This window comes from Hemicordylus capensis, chromosome 4, assembly GCF_027244095.1.
Source record: "Hemicordylus capensis ecotype Gifberg chromosome 4, rHemCap1.1.pri, whole genome shotgun sequence".
NCBI classification, from domain to species: domain Eukaryota; kingdom Metazoa; phylum Chordata; class Lepidosauria; order Squamata; family Cordylidae; genus Hemicordylus; species Hemicordylus capensis.
In genome coordinates this window covers 78,649,427-78,666,253 of record NC_069660.1, presented here as the reverse complement: position 1 = coordinate 78,666,253, position 16,827 = coordinate 78,649,427, and the positions used below count along the sequence as shown (strand labels likewise).

General features: G+C 44.8%; 2 protein-coding genes across 11 annotated transcripts in view; one reads left to right on the top strand and one right to left on the bottom strand.

Moving 5' to 3' along the window:
* INAVA (innate immunity activator) overlaps positions 1–7,097 on the top strand; it is a 60,306-nt gene extending 53,209 nt beyond the window's left edge. For all 4 annotated transcript variants that reach the window (XM_053244846.1, XM_053244843.1, XM_053244844.1 and 1 more), the window contains 2 exons: positions 238–961; positions 6,284–7,097. In XM_053244846.1, the coding sequence (XP_053100821.1) occupies positions 238–961; positions 6,284–6,376 (817 nt within the window). In that variant the 3' untranslated portion in view covers positions 6,377–7,097. The remainder of the gene's footprint in view (positions 1–237; positions 962–6,283) is intronic.
* Positions 7,098–9,313: 2,216 nt separating this feature from the next.
* KIF21B (kinesin family member 21B) overlaps positions 9,314–16,827 on the bottom strand; it is a 110,062-nt gene continuing 102,548 nt past the window's right edge. For 4 of the 7 annotated variants that reach the window (XM_053244835.1, XM_053244837.1, XM_053244840.1 and 1 more), the window contains 5 exons: positions 16,251–16,368; positions 15,245–15,415; positions 14,520–14,719; positions 13,552–13,777; positions 9,314–13,073 (listed from right to left, as the gene is read on the bottom strand). In XM_053244835.1, coding sequence (XP_053100810.1) covers positions 13,678–13,777; positions 14,520–14,719; positions 15,245–15,415; positions 16,251–16,368 — 589 coding nt within the window. In that variant the 3' untranslated portion in view covers positions 9,314–13,073; positions 13,552–13,677. The remainder of the gene's footprint in view (positions 13,074–13,551; positions 13,778–14,519; positions 14,720–15,244; positions 15,416–16,250; positions 16,369–16,827) is intronic. The other 3 variants (XM_053244838.1, XM_053244842.1, XM_053244841.1) reach the window with 1 other exon arrangement.

The window sequence follows — 16,827 nt, the reverse complement described above, 5'->3', positions numbered from 1 at the left end:
TCCAAAGCCCAAAACTTACAGGATGGGAGCTACTGGTCATACTGAAGCAGAGAGAAAGTGGTCACAAGAAGAGCGATGGGAAGTTGTGAAATGCATACCCCAGTGCTCGGTGTTCATCTTAGCATGCTATCTTTAGCTTAATTGGATTTCGGGATGATGCCATTGGCTTTCTCCTCTCTCGGGAGCGAGTGGGAGTTGCTGCCATTTGGAGTCTAATGAGCGCCTTCTGGCCCACAGGGTGTGTTCCTCCCGGGAAGTCTTGGAGCCTCGTGGAAGGAGTGCGTTGCCCAGGCGGCGTCCCACCTACTACACGGTCACTGTTCCAGAGTACTGCTTTTCTGCACCTAAGCCTAACCCAGCTATCCAACCCACCTATCACTCTGCCTCGGAGGACAGCAATTCGGATGTCTCCAGCATCTCCTATACAACATCTGCTGGCAGCAGCAGCCCTGATATCTCCTTCCTGAAGCCAGTGGCCTCGACACCCACAGAGGAGGCCTTGCAGCCATTGCGTTGCCAGATCCACAAGGGGCATGATGCGGAGTATCACTGTCAGTGTCCCCAGAAGCTGCTGCCCCCTCCAGGCTGCTTCCCTGCCGTGGAGTACGGGTGTGATAGCCATCTGCCTGCTGGGAGGGAGCTCTGCCATGGTCGGCCATCTTTTCTCTCTGGCAACTCCGCCCACTTTATCTATAAGGAAGAGGCAGTGCCAGTGAGGTTCCACAGGCCAATTATCTCCCACAGCAGGGTGGTGCGCACCCCCTCCCTGAAGGACTGCCCTCCTATGGGCCCTCGGGTGCTCTCTAAGTCTGCTGTGACAGAAGAGCTGAAATCATGGCACGAACGGACCCGGATGCGCAATGCACGGCCACATTCACTGGACAGGCAAGGGGCTTTTCGCATGCGCAGTGGGCCAGGCAGAGAGCTGCGTGCTTCATGTTCCATGGGACAGCAAACTCAGGTAAGGATTTAAAATAAAGTAAAGATGTGCCACCAAGTCAGTGTCGACTCCTGGCGACCAAAGAGCCAAGTGGTTTTGTTGGGTAGAATTTTAAGCAGGAAGATGAATTAAAGAAGGGAGCCAGTTCTTTAATAATTTCCTCTGCGTTGCCCTGGAGTTCCCTGAAACAGCCGCCTGCCTGTGATTGATGAATAAGGACTGGCTAGGAGAGCAGATGGATATGCCAAACTAGTTAGCCTTCCTCGGGATGAGCCTTTTTGCCATAAGCATATGAGCCCCACTCAGACCCTCAAGGGGCCTTATGGGACTACAGTATCTAGATGCCTGATGAGCAACACTGAATTCTGTGTGTGCCCCAACATATTTGGACAAATGGAGGACAGCTTTGGACTGAGTCCCAGCAGTTCTGTGAGAGCAAACCACAGTCCTGCCTGCCTGCCCCGCAAATACCTTGGAGGTGGGATTCACTGCATTGCACAGTTTGTGGTGCTATGTGTTTTCAGCTCATGTTGGCTTCCCTGATCCAGACTCCATTGGTCATGGCTTAAGTCTCATAGAGATTAATGGGACAAGTTAATCATGTCTCGCTTATTTCAATGGTGCTGAGTCATTCATCTGGGTCAGGCCTGCTCAACTTGGGCCTCCTGCAGATGTTGGTCTACAACTCCCACAATCCCTGGCGATTGGCCACTCTGGCTAGGGATTATGGGAGTTGTAGTCCAAAAACAGCTGGAGGGCCAAAGTTGAGCAGGCCTAATCTGGATCCTGTCCATGGCATGTTAGTTTTCTTGTACACACAAAGCAAAAGGTATGAGTTTGACAGGACCTTGGTGCATGTTGGTGGAGGTAGCCTCTGCTGCTGGAATGTTTGCCTTGTGTTATGAGTCACTGTGGTTTACTCTAGACTAGGGAATTCTGCTCTCAATCAGGAGATTATGAACTTGGTGTCAGCATGGAGAAACAAATGGTGCAGTCAGCCGTTAATCAGGGTACCAGCTGACTGTGGACAGAGTACAATGTGAGTTTCTTGTGGGGACATTTTGCTCCACACAAGCACAAGCCTAACGCTAGCTCAGGGTTTCTTAACCTTCGGCCCCCCAGATGTTGTTGGACTGCAGCTCCCATCATCTGCAGACATGGCCTTTGTGGCTGAGGATGATAGGAGTTGTAGTCCAACAACATCTGGGGGGCCAAGGTTAAGAAACCCTACGCTAGCTACATGGTGCACATGGATGCATGTAACAGTGCCCCCCGATGGCATGTTTTAAAAAGCAAGGCAGCACTGTGCGGGTGGGCTGGTATTTAGACCAGAGATACAGCAGGAGGGAGAGTTGATTTGGTTTATGTCCTGCTCTATTCCATCTGCTCCCAGCATTTCCCCCCTAAATATTAATGTTCCTGTTCCCAAGGGTTTGGGAAATAAGAGGCCAAATGAAATCAAAATGATGTAGTAAACTTAAAATTCATTAAAGACCAGAAAAAAAGAGCTCAGTGCCCAGTATGGTGATAGCAAACATGTCTCTCGAGCTCTGCTCAGGAGGGAAGTAGAGGTGAACATACAGGTCTTGGGATGCTCCTTCGTCTGTTCCTCCAGCAGCACCAACTTCCAATAGTGACATTGCTAAACTCTTTCCCCATTGGCCATTTTTCTGCTCAGAATCCCCCACTGCTAAGTGCCAGGTACACATTTGCACTAATAGCTGGCTGACTATTCCAGGAGTAGGAGACCTGGGGTGTGCAACCTCTGTGATTGCCGAACACCTGTAGTAAAGAAGGAAATGATCCAGATCCTCTGACCAGAGGTTTGGGAAATGTTACATAGTATTCCCTTCAGCTCTCCTTCCTATTAGTCTTGGAAAGTCCTTGGTTGTGTGTTGGCCAGGTTGTTGCATGGGAGATGCTCTGTGCCTTTGTTCCAAGAGCAATGTATTCTGGGAACCTTGAACATCACAAGAGTACACCAGCCTAACAATGTTGCTTCACACAAGAGTAAGCCTATTGGAAATAATGGGCTTACTCTTATAAAAGCCCATTTAACAGGATTTGTGCAAATTTCACATTTTTACGCAAATTGTGCAAACACGACGTTACTTGGCTGGCGTACGCTTGCAAAGTCTGTGTGCCACAGTGTAACTGTAAATAAATCTGGCAAAAGTAGTTTGGCATGACCATGAGTCCGGTTCTTGGCATAGAGAACTATGTCCTCTCGTTGTGTGAAATGGTTGCACAGCAGAGCACACTGTCCTGTCCTTCCCGGGCAGCTCCCTTACCTGCAGCACAGGGCAGAAGCCTACACCCTGCCTGCCAGAACTTGCCCTTAAGCTCCTCCCCTCCCCTGGAAACGGAGCTGTGAAATTTCAACCAGGCAACTCTCCGCTGCTCTAGGAGGTAACCACAGGAGCACGAGAGACTGTCCCCTGCACTGCATGTTGCTTGATTTGTCTGCCTAGTTCACCTTCAGATGACCAAGGAAGCCATTCAACGGTGGAACATTAATGGTATCCCTGGCAATGCCAGGCCTGTCCATGTCAAAAGTCCTTTATTTACATAACCATGTATGTTGTTTGAAAGCTTGACTTTGTGAAACTTGGGGTTCCAGATTCAACAACAAAAAATATTTATATACCGCTTTTCAACAAATGTTTCCAAAGTGGTTTACATAGAGAAATAATAAATAAAAAAGATGGATCCCTGTCCCCAAAGGGCTCACAGTCTAAAAAGAAACAGATAGACATCAGCAACAGTAACTGGAAGTACTGTGCTGGGGTGGATAGGGCCAGCTACGCTCCCCCTGCTAAATAAAGAGAATCACCACGTTTAAAAAGGTGCCTCTTTGCCCAGTTAGAAGGGGTTCAGCTACTGAATTACTCTGTAGCTCTTCAGACTTTTTGTTTTCAAATATGTGAATGCTGATTTAGATATAAAAAGCACCCACACTCCCTCTCCCACACTGAAGTGTTTCTTAGCCTTTCTGCTATCTGAGATCTTATCCAGAATTGTCATTTTATATCCTCCTACATGCAAAGCATGAGCGATACCATGCTTTCCAATAGGAGAGTGTTTCCTATTGGAAAGGGAACTTCCTTTCCAGTAGGTCTGTGTGTATTCATAAAATTCAGATTCAACCTGATCCAAATTTGGCAGTATCTGATTCAGATGCTATGGGCTCTGGCGATATCAGATTGGATTCCAAATCTGCATTTCGACTTACATTTGTATTCTTCCCCATAGTGGTCAATGGGAAAAAGTTGCCAAAAATCAGTGGTTGGTCCTAGAGCCCCGAACCATGCCACACATGTGAGGAAGGCAGTCAAGGACCCCTGAAATGAATTTTAAGAGAACTGTTCATTCCCCTGATTTTGGGTGAATTATTTTTGAAATCTTCATTTAAAAATGGTGAAATCTGGCTTGTTTCAAGCCAGAGCTTTACAAATGTTTCTGAAACTGAAGACCCTCCTTGGACCATCATTCTACCAGCATATGGAGGAATCTGCCCTTTGCCTTCATGAAAAGGGGTAACTGCATGTCCTTTTTGCCCCCACCTTTTCATATTTCCAGAATGGATGAGCATACAATTATGAAATCTGGTGCACATGAAGTCCATAATAGCCGGACACTGTGTAAATTTTTTCAAGACTATTGGAAAGTCTGATTTTGGGGAAATTTTTTTGGGGGGGAACTAAATATAGAAAAAAGGGCTAAAACTGGTTTGTTTCTGATGTTGAGATTCCTCCACCTGCTGGTGGAATCACATGATGGTACAAGGAGGGTCTTCAGTTTCAGAAGGTATTGTAAAGTTCTAACTTGTAACAAGCCAGATTTCCCAATTTTTCGGACCAGCCAGTGACTTTTATCGAAATATTTTTTCCTCCCAATTTCCCCATTCATCTCTATGGGAGGAAATCCTATTCTATTTTGCTAATTCCAAAATCCTGAAGTATTTCCAAAATTAATTTTGATATTTTGGAATTATTTCCAGCTTTACCAATCCAATTTTCCAACAAACTGATTTTTACAGATTTGGGGCAATTTCAGATAAAATCTTCAAATTTTCACACACCTACTTTCCAGGATATTAATGGTTTTTTCAGGGATTTTTAATTTATTTTTTAGTAGTCTGGTCATGGTCTGTAACCTGTAAAGGTTTGCAAAAAATGGCATGTTTCTATTTTTCATGGTTTGGTCTGGGAGTTCCACATCAATCAGTGAGGGATTGCAGCTTAACCTTGTAACTGTCTGTGACTCTAGGCTTTTTCTAGTTCTGTGAAGTCTCATTCTTCATGCTTTTTAATGGGAGAATTTTTCTGGTAAAGTACTGCCTTTTCCCATGGCTTCAGATTTTTTGGGGGGTTGTCTTGCTGAGGTCTGGAACCTACTTGTGAAAATGGCATGTTTCTATCTTTCATGGTTTGGTCTGGGAGTTTCATATCAGCCAGCTTTTCGCACCCTGCAATGTCATTATTGATTTCATGTGTTGTGGTGTTTGGCTCTCTGTTGAGGTCCCTCCTAGCAGAGTGGCAAACTTTAAAATGTTTGCCCTTCTGTGGCTCAGCTTTTTCCAGGCAATTCATTTGGGAGACTCTAGATAAACTTCAGGTACTTTTGTTTTTCAGGATATAAACATACACATAAGTGTGGGAAATTATGTTCATGGTACAGCAGGTAGCGTTTTCTCTTTAACCCCTTTAAGGCAATCCAGTGGTCACATCAAAAATCATTCTGGGTAGAAGCTTGACAACATTCTAAACAACTTTATTTTAGCATTATTGAATGGAAGGAGTAGCAGAATGTCTACTGGAAACATCACTGTTACATTGTTTAATGATGCAAGAACAACTGATTTTATAGCGAGATATATATGCAGTGGTCCACATTTTCCTAATTTTCTGAACTTACATGGACAGATTTCACCCTTAGCAAGTTCTTTTGCCTGCTCTTGATGAAGGCAGCTCCTGAGAGCTGGGAGGAGAGCTGGTCTTGTGGAAGCAAGCATGATTTATCTCCTTAGCTAAGCAGGGTTTGCCCTGGTTGCATATGAATGGGAGACTGCATATGTGAGCACTGTAAGATATTCCCCTTAAGGGGTGGAGCTGCTCTGAGAATAGCATCTAGGTTCCAAGTTCCCTCCCTGGGATCTCCAGGATAGGGCTGAGAGAGATTCCTGCCAGCAACCTTGGAGAAGCCGCTGGCAGTCTGTGCAGACAACATTGAGCTAGATGTACCAATGGTCTGACTCAGTATATGGCAGCTTCCTGTGTTCGATGATACTGGGGAGGTGTGCTGGTGTAGCAATTCTATTAAAGACTCTCTTGAACCCTGCAGATGCCGCGTGTCCATATCCTGAAACGCTCTCCTGAGGGAGCTCCTGTACAGGTCTACGTGCCAGAGAATGGGGAAATCATCACTCAGGTCTGAAGGGTCACAGCATCTGTCCACCCTGCAAAATCTGGCATGGTGATCGTGGTGACTAACCAGTTCCAAGATGCCAGTCCTTTGCCTGTTCTTCAGACTGTGGTTCCTGCTATTTGAAAAAAGACATTTAAGGTCTGTTCTGAAAGTTGCATGTGGTGATTGCTCAAACTTTCTCTTTGTTCCTGTGGTGAACCAATGTAGAAGACTTATGACAGACAGCTGGATTTCTTTTGCTATGGGCTTTGTGGAGTCCAGACTCCAGAAGACAGCCTGGTCTAGTGTGCGCTTGCCTATGGTGGAACCATCTTGAGACTGGGAGTACTTTGTAGCTTATAAAAGCAAATTTTGCCTCGAGACCTTTTTATGGCTTCTAGAAATGGAGCTAATGCTGACCAGCTGAACTCTTTCTTCCTTGTGGAATGTGTGCCCATCTGTGCCTTCACGACTGCTGGATTTTGGAGCCCCTGCTCTCTTCCCTCTTCTAATATAAAGTTGTGCGAAGCAGCAAACAGATCAGGCAAGACCAAAGTGACAGGCAAGTCTCCCTGATCGGAGTTGAATTATATACCACTACCCTATCATGCAAGAAGCTGGTGTAATTAAAAACTCTTGTCATCTCTTCGGTTCTGTACCTGAATCACAGATTCCTTATTTTCAGTTTTAATGGAAAATTGTACTAGAAAACTGGCCCCATTTCATGGGCAAAATATAACACGCTGCTCTACTTCTCTCTTGTCTTGCAATAACAATAATTAGTAGTCTAAGCAGGAGGAGGCAATAACTATACAGCAACACTGACACTACAAGAACTGGTTTGGTGGTAAAGGTAATGTGTGCCATCAAGTTGATTTTGACTCCTGGCACCCACAGAGCCCTGTAGTTTTCTTTGGTAGAATATAGGAGGGGTTTACCATTGCCGCCTCCTGCGCAGTAGATGATGCCTTTCAGCATCTTCCTATATCGCTGCTGCCCGATATAGTACCAAAGGGGATTTGAACCGGCAACCTTCTGCTTGTTAGTCAAGCATCTCTCCACTGTGCCATTAAGTGGTAGCAAGCATGAATTGTCTCCTTTGCTAAGCAGGGCCTGCCCTAGTTTGCATTTGAATGGGAGACTACATGTGAGCACTGTAAGATATTCCCCTTAGGGAATGGGGCAGCTCTAGGAAGAGCATCTGCATGCTTGCAGGTAGAGGGCTCCAGGTTCCCTCCCTGGCATCTCCAAGATGGGGCTCATGCCTGCAACCTTGCAGAAGCTGTTGCCAGTCAGTGTAAACAATACTGAGCTAGATGGACCAGTGGTATGACTCAGTATAAGGCAGCTTCCTATGTTCCTGTGTGTATAGAGAAACACTTCCCCTTCCATGGAGTGATGAGGGTTAGATGCATACAAAAATGAGTTTTGTTAACAATAAGGAAACAACTGCTCTGACGTGCAAGTGGCAGGATGGGTATGTGCCACACACAGAGGATTTAGATCATATGACAGTCTGTTTTGGCCAGGATCCACTGGACACATGTAACATAATGGCAGATTTAACCATGGGTCTTACATTGTAGCTCCACTTGTCTAAGTCAAGTCTGTGGTTTTCTGGCCATCCCAATACTGGATTTACTACAGATATTTCCTACAGAACCCTCTTTCATGCAGCCCAAGCAATTTAAACTATAGTCTTACTGCAAGCCATTGGAGGCATTTTCTGGCCTTGTACGTCTGAGATTAGGTACTTTGTTAGGGTTGCCAGGCTTTAAGCCAGGTTTCCCAGGTCTTTAATATCTCCATGATAGGCAGAAATCCAGTTGGTTGGCAGTTTTATATTATTGATAGCCTTATTCCCATCTTTTTTGTAGGGTGATGTTCTCAGAAGTTATTTGCTTTTTTAAAGATGAACTGCTCCACCCACAGAATGACAGTCACTGCAAGTAGTTGCCACCACCCTTTCCATCAAGTCATATGTTCTTTCTGGAAGCAGCCTCCTGCCTGGGTTGTATAGCTTCTGCACCGTAAGACAAAAATTACACAGGATGCATTTTTGCCACAGAAAGCTGAATCCCACAGCTTGCGTTTATAACTGAAACTTGAATTTGTATCATTCTGGTTTTGCTAGTCATAGGAAGAAGCAAAGGAGGATGCAGGATACAGAAGTTAGGTTTCTCTATCTGCCTTGCCCTGTCCTTCCTCTGGCTTCTCAGATCTCAACAAGTATTGCCCACATGTGGATAGCCGACCTTCACATTCTTAAGGACTATACATACTGGTTTTGAAAAATTAAGTCAGGATTCTCAGGATGCTGAACTTATGCTTAATAGAATTTTGTATTAGTGTGATGTAATTTCAGAATGGACAAAAAACCACTGCCTTTTGCACTCCTCTGCCTTACCCCTATTGTTTACCTGCAGAGCCATTTCCAAATGTGCAGACATCTGTAATCCTAGTCTGTGTTTTTCTGATAGTCATTTAACATTCCTAATCCAATTATAGTGCCATGAAATGAATGAGTATGTGCAGTATCTGCAGCATACTCTGTTCTTGATAACTTATTTGTACAAGATTTGCCACTGGAGATCCTGTGTCTGTGTGTATATATATAACAGCCTGGACTCAGCTCCAAACAACATTAAATGTATTTTAACATTTTATCTCGATAGAATGCATTGTTTGAGTCTTCACGCCTCTATTCCTTGCAAGTTGTCAGTTTTCTTACAGCCTAAAGTGCTCTGGTTTAAGTACAGAAGAGGAAAAATCAGCTTAATGAGCAGAAATTTTCTCCTACTGTATCTTAATTCTGCTCAGGCTTTTTGCTTCTCTACTTATTTGGAATCATTTGCTCACACCCACATGACCACCTTATTCTGCACCAACTTAATCTTCATTCTGTTGAAAGATCCTATCACATTTACCATACTTTTTTCTTTTAAAGAGAGACCTGTTATTCTCAAGTTTCATTTTAATAAGCTTATTTATTAAGAGAAAAAACCAACACATTCATTGGAAAAACCATGTACATCAGGAACCTTAAATAACTTACATTATTTACACAGAGGTATAAAATATTAACACATCTTATCCTGTATACACACGCACACCCATACAAACACAGAGACCATTTTGCCAGATGATACAGCCCCCACAGAAACCCTAAACAAGCACCAGCCTTTTGTAAAATACATTTAGGGCATGAAAAGGCACCTGTTAATTGAAATTACGTGTGTATATACAGATCAATTACTGGAGCAAATTACCAAGTTTGAGGTTCTCACCTGTGGTATTTATGTTTACCAAGACTTTCATTGCAGTATGTCTTTTCCTGGAATGCAAGGAGAAAATACACTATCCTACCAGCAGGAAGCCTAAAAGGCATGTATCTGTACAAAGCAGGACTGCAGCATCTCTCTGAACTGAAGTCATCAGCTTTGGTGGCACCATGACAAGAAGGCTAGAGTTTCCAAATCTGTGGGATAAAGTAGGTGGACAATGCAAGCCTACTTCAGAGTTGCATTACAGTGTCCACTTGATGAACATGTATGCTTACTCCAAGGACCACCATAACAGATGGGATTTTCTGGTTTTATTTTACTTCTTTGCACCATGTGCCCTCAGAAAGGCAAACTAGTTGACAATTTTGATTTTTTAAAAAGGCTCCCCTTGATTGTACTGCATTTCAGTTCTAGAGATTTGCATTTCTTGCTGCATCCATGGGATTGGGACTGTTAAAAAGGAGGAGGTTTCTTCAATATGAGGAAATATAATCCCATACCTAAAAGCACAGAAATAGCATAGGGACTCCTGAGACTTTAATGGCAATATGGCCAATAATTTAACAGGTAAGAAGAGTGCCTTCCATGGCAGACCAATTCAGACATATCAAGTATTACTTTACAGGACATTTCATATCCATCATTCTACACTGACTGCCTACAAGAATGAAAGTAGGAAGGTTTAGGTGAATTCACAATCTGTTCCTAGATTTTTGCAGCCAAATATGTATATTTATATAAAAACACATTCACAGGTGACTGCAAGGTTTCCTAGGTATCAGACATGGTCATTTGAAGGGATGGGGCTGTTAGGGGAGGAGATTGTGCTGATTTCATCATCAATGGAAGATGGCCCCTCTTCCAGGATTCAAATCACCCAGCTTCCTCCCACCTCAGTCTAGAATGCTGAGTCAAGAGAAGACTGCACAGAATACCATGATTCAATAAATATCTGTCTTAATATTTAAGAAGAGCTTATTAAAATGGTGCAACTGGTTGACACGGACCAAGCCTTGGACTTGAATGTAATAAACAGTGGAGGCAAAGCATAGAGAAGCCACTCTAACCCTGGCTTCAGCTGGCTGTTCGAACTGCAAGTTCAAAGACTCGGGTCAGTGAGAATGTGCGTTCCTCAGACCAATTCAAGTTTCATTAACAAAAAAAGAAGAAAAATCAAACACACCATGAGGTAGGTTAACTCAAAACAAGCCCTCACCTTCTTCAAATCTTTTCCTCTCACACACAAATACCCCTTCTGGCCTCCCACCCCAAATAAAGCACAAGACAATACACAGAACCATTTGAACACCCATACAGAAGTACAGTACAACTTTCTACTCAGATGGAATAATCAGCAGCTTCATTGCATGGTGGTGGTGTTTTCACAATGCATGGAAGTGGACAACGTTCATACCCAATGGAACTCCGTTTGTTAGAGTCGACTCCTCCAAACCAAGGTCAGGCAGAACTTGCAGGAGACAAGATTATTTTGGTCTGCTTGGCCACACTAGCCCACTTGATGTGCTGTTTTCCTCAAGTCTTCTGGTTGAAAGAGAGACTTACAAAATCTAGGTCCTGGCTCTTCACTATTGTGAAGGAGCCCAACACATGTTAAAGAGTTCATGTACACAAATGTGTTAACATCTAAGTGAGGGACAGAAGGATTTGAGGAATGCTTAGCAAAGCTTCAAGGGAAACTTTACTAAGTTTCCTTAGCTATGTCACACACAAAGGGAAACGTTTCTCACCAAGTAGTGCCTATGCCCAGGGCCTAAGTCAGTGTCCATTGGTAAAGTCAAGTGAGTTGAGAAATGTCCATGAATGTTTCAAGTTGGCTGAAGCAGAGAGCCAATTCTCTCCTGCCCATTCCTTACAGAGTCTATTATAACGAGCTTAAATGTGAATAGGCCAGAATGGCTGAATTTCAAACAGGTGTAAACAAAGAGGTGCTGGGGGTGAAGCTGAGAGAGGCGGAGACCTTTTCTTTTCCAGGTCTTGCCACCCTACCCCGGAAGAAGTGCAGATAAAAACGCACTGCCACACACTTGTGTTTATCCATTCAAATGTCTTACCCTGTTTGAAAAGTCAGGAAAACTCCTCACGCTTCTCTGTTCCCAAACAAATGGTCCCTTCTTCATTTGAAGGGAGAGAACTTATTACTATTGCTATCCTGTGACTGAAAGAGGACAAAAAACAGATGGAAGCATTCTTCCCTGGGATGACTTTCCTTCAGGGATGACAAAAGCATATTCCAGCAAATCAAACATCATTTTGTTAGTTATCTAGCACTGTGGAAAGAGTCCAGTGGTACCATTTCTGTTCTGAAGCTATAATACATTAAGGAATAATACTTCCAAACTTGCCAAAATCCTGACGCCACAGGTGAGGAAAAGAAGAGGAGCATATCTCAATCTATCAGTCACCAATTTTATGTCTTAATACAATAGAGGTATTCCTTTTTAGGCTATTACCTCAAGATTATGTGTGCTCTTTAAAGTGGCAAAACCAAATTCATGACCATCTGGCATTTGAAAATGAAATCCTTTGGTGAGTCCACTTTGGAGTGAAAACCGAGAAATCCCACGTGTGCTCAATATTAAGGTGGGTCATTTTTCCATTGTCCCCAACCCACTTAGAAAAAACCCCAGTCCATTGCTGAGAAGGGAGAGAAAATCAACACTTCATTAATACTTGTGAAATACCTAACTACAGCAAGAAATACCCTCTAAAATGTGACAATCAGCTGTGCAGGAAACGCGTCTAGGAAACAGCTGGTATGTTTGTATTTCCTCTGATCCATTTCACTGTTGAGCCCTGAATAGCAAGGCATAAATACGATAAAGGTGACTTCTGGGCAACAGGAAATGGTGGATGTGGTGCTCCCAAGCATAATAGCATCAAGGACAAGATCTTTCTCCTCTTCCCTTGGTCTACAAACACCGAAAGCTACCTGTTTTGCAGAGTTTTTCACATTTCCCACAGCCTCTAATCTGGGAGATGCCAGTTTGGGTGGCAGATGGATTTTCACTAGAGAAGGTCAAATGCCTCAGCGTGGCCTTCTTGTGGCTGACAAATGTTAGGTCAAGTGTCGCTTTACAATTCAGAATCATCGCAAAATCCTACCAAGCAAAAAGACTCAACAGGAAACTTGAGCATGAAAGCTAGAAGGAAAGGAGATTCTCTGGCACCATCCAACAATGAACGCTTGCCGGTGCAGAGAGTACCACAATCCAGGGTGCCATCTGTTCCTGAGCACCGGGAAGTGGGAGATTCTGATGGAAAGCAAAATACTGCTTCCTAGCCCCTGTAGGCCAGGCTAAACAAGGGCACCACCTTGGTTCTTCTGTAAGCCCCACCATGGTCACCACATCTAGTCTTTTTCCAATTTCTAAGTTGTGCTCTTCAGTAGTTTCCTTGCACTCCAGAGCTTCACTGTCCAGTCACTGGGGAATGAAGGGGGAAAGGTGAGAAAGAGAAGCTCGCAGAGTCAGAAGCAAAATTCTGTACAAGCTGGAAAAAGCGGCACAGGCAATAACACCACAGCAATGGGCCTTGGCCTCTGCCTTGCAATTCCCAAGAGCACCATAAAGGTACTGGGGTTATGCTAAAACTAGCTCCCCTATTTGTAACAGATCATTCAAATACTTTCACAAAACCAGGCTGCAAAGTGGGGTGCTTGCAAAGCGTACCCCTTCCCTGGATTCTTGACTGAGCCTTACACCCCAATCCTAAGATTTTGTTGGATGTAAGTTCTATTGCCCTCCAAGTTAATAGTGCAGCTTTAGTAATGCCTCCAAGCTGGCAAGTCAGGAAGGAAAGCAGGAGGGTTTTAACCTCCACTTTGGAGGTGGGCTGGGGAGTGAGGTCTCCCTTTGCAAAAGGGTGCCCTGAAGGGAAAAAAAGCAAGTAAGCATTGCATACCGTAAAGAAGCAGCTGAGATCAGCTCGCAGAGAAAAGGGCAGGGAAGAGAAAGAGAGGGGTAGGGAAGAGAGGAGAGAACAACGCAAGAAAGAGTGAGCAGGAGAGAAGAGAAGACAAGAGAAGGGTCAAGGCAGACTGGTAGCACGGCCCTTGATGGCAAGGACGCGTCGTGGAAGGCAGGGGGTGAGCCCAGGCACGTAATTCCATAACTTTACCCGGCAGTCACTGTGGCACAGAGAAACAAAGAGAGAGAGAAAGAGGAAGACAGAAAAGGAAAAAAGAAACATGGTTGGAAAAGAGGAGATCAGAGACTCCATAAGGGAAGAGAGTGAGTGAAATGGTCCAGGGTGCCCTCCCAGGGGAATGCCCTCTTGCCAAACCTTTGGTGCTTGCTAGTATTCCACTCTGCTCTGCCAGAATTCCTGAGTGACAGAGGGAGTTACCAAATGCTTCTGAAGCACTGCTCTAAGTGAGGCATTACTGGGACAAACCAGCCTACTCTGCCTCCCAGTGAGGCACGCCCTGATTAACTAAGGTGCTCACGGATTAGTCAATGAGTATATAGAACACCACCCGTTTGTAAAGGTGGTGCCAGCAATCTCCCTTAAGGATCACTCTACAAACAAGGAAGGTAGCTGCACATGATCTCACTGGAGATGTACAAGGAAGCTCTAAAATAAGAGAATGATCATAGTAATCCATTCCTTAGTTTCAAGGAGGCACAGTCGGTGGCTCTGGTGCCAAGATGAACACCACTGTGCTGTGGGGAGAACTCAGTGAGCAGGGCAGCCACAAAAGCAATGCTTCTTTGTGGCGTCTCTCTCAAGCAGGCAGTTGAGCCTGTAACCATCTCTTCTCTAATGAGGCCTTGTCATCTTGAACAGTTGATTGCACGTGATGGGATGAAGTGGGCAAAGGATTCAGGACCTTTCTTTGGGGCAAAGATGACCCCAGCCGCAATGCTCACCTGGATGCTGTGAAGATGTGCTTAGAATTGGTGCAGATGGCATTGATGGGACTGTCATGCCCCTTAATGTCCCCAACAGGTGTGAAGTTGTCCACATTCCAAACCTTCACGGTCCCGCCACGGCAGGCACTCAGCAGCATGGGCCGGCTGGGCACAAAAGCCAAAGCGCAAACCCAGTCTTTGTGTGCGTTGGGGATTTGCTGGAAACAGGGAAGAATAAAATTAGCTGAATTAGCTGTGGCCTGTTACCTTCTGGTTGCACATGATATTCTCCTTATAAAGGCCTTAGAGAGCTGGGGAAGGACAAGGGTTAAAATAAGCAAAAGGAAGAGGGATATAAACCAAACAACAATTCTGTTAACTGACCGAGGGGGCGGTTGTGCTCTTTTCCACACATGAGGGTTTCCCTTATGTACCTGGCTGGCCACTGAGTGAAGCAGGATGCTGGACCTGATGGGCTTTTGGCCCAATCCAGCAGGGCTTTTTATTTTCTTTTGACTCCAGTTAAGGGACACATTGAGGGATTTGGCAAAGCAGTGGCACAGCAGGGATGTTCTTCAGCCTCTAAAACAGCCTGTGGCATAAGAGGAATTTATGCAGCATCTGCATGTTGACATCTTTAGCATTGTCTGTATGACACAAAGTGATATACCCCAAACCATTATCTTGCCTTTGGCCACCCTTCTCCCCACTCCTCCCCCATCCATGCACCTATCCCTTCATACCTGGATGAGTTCCTGCTGCTCCAGGTCCCATTTCTTAATCCCATTGTCCCTGGAGCCGCTGAAGAGAACATCTCCCTGGATAGCTAGGCATTCGATGCCATCATAATGTGGGGGTTCAAAGTTGTGAGTAGGGCCAACATTGCCACCAACACCTTCTGCAATCTCAAACATCTGCAAGACAAGAGCTCTTAGAAAAGCAGCCACTCAAAGCTCACTGCTTAGGATCAACCTCTACAAAAAGCCTTGGGACCACAAGCCCTGTCAGAGAAGGAGGCAGAGAGCTAGAGAGAGACACCGTCACCAAAACAATTGTTAAAAAGGAAAGGATGTGACACGGAACAAAGCGGCTAGAGAGTGAACAATCAAGAAGGGAGCTTTGGGTCACTTGCATCATACTTGGCTTTAGCTCAGGATTTTAAAATAGGAACTCCCTTAAGTCAATAAGGAACAGGCTGTGGATATTGGACAGTGCTTCCTTGCCTGAGAAGGTGGCCATCTTGTAACACCACCCCAAAAGAGCTTGCTGTGAGATTCAGCAGAACTCAAACAGGTGAGTCCCCCTGCGCCCCATATCACCTGCCTTTAAGGACAGCCCCATTCCTTTCTTACTGATGGAATAGAAGGGAGAATAGAAGGATGGACCTAAGCTCCAAAAACCAACATAAGCCATCTAAATTATTTTATTAGTACTAACATGAGCACTGGGACACCTTGGACTTTGACCTTTCAAAGGTGCTACACTGTTCTTATGGGGTAGCAGGTCTTTTTTTACAGCCTGGCTGAAGTAGAGGACATCAGGCCAGAAGCACAAACTTTGCGTTCTTACGGTAAGAAAAGCTGTGATTGCTGAGGCTTTGGTATTTTTAAGAGGTTGAAGAAACACTTTTGATCCCACTGAGAACTGCATTAGACAGAAGAGGACAGCTGGCATAAAGAAAGAAAAGAGGGTTCTTAAGGCTGCCATCAACAGGACCCTCAGCAACACATAGTACATTCTGTCTAATACCTTGACATAGTGATCTTTTGACCCGGTGATGACCAAGTCATGGTTGCTTGCAGTCCTGTTCACTGTGAGACACATCACAGGCCCAATATGGCCTGTTAGCTTCCCAATGGGCTGCAGTCTAGCAAAAAAGGAAAAGTGGTGAGAGCCTATAACAGCACAGAAACTTCTATGAAATCTCAAATGCTAGTAGCATTCTTTCTCCTCCCATTCCCACACATTTCCCTAGGTAACCCCAGACACAAAAGGTCCTAAAAGATATTAATGAAATGGCTGAGCTCAAGTCTTGTCTGGAAACTCTTTGAAGTCGTTTACATGACACCAGCTGCTTGGGTAGGAGAGAGATTACTCAAGCAGCCCATGTTGTCTGGGCCATTGGGAAGCCTCCCAGCCCAGCTGCTGCAGACCTGGGTATTCCAGACCCCCTATCGGGGCAAAAAGTGAGGGAGGAGGGGAAAGCAGGGAAAGGAGTTCATTCTACCTCACTTTCTGGTTGTCTGCAGCACCATGGCTCTGCAAATGGCTGTCCAAGAGTCCACAGTACAGCATGGCCAGGGAAAGGAGCCCTGCTGCATCTTAC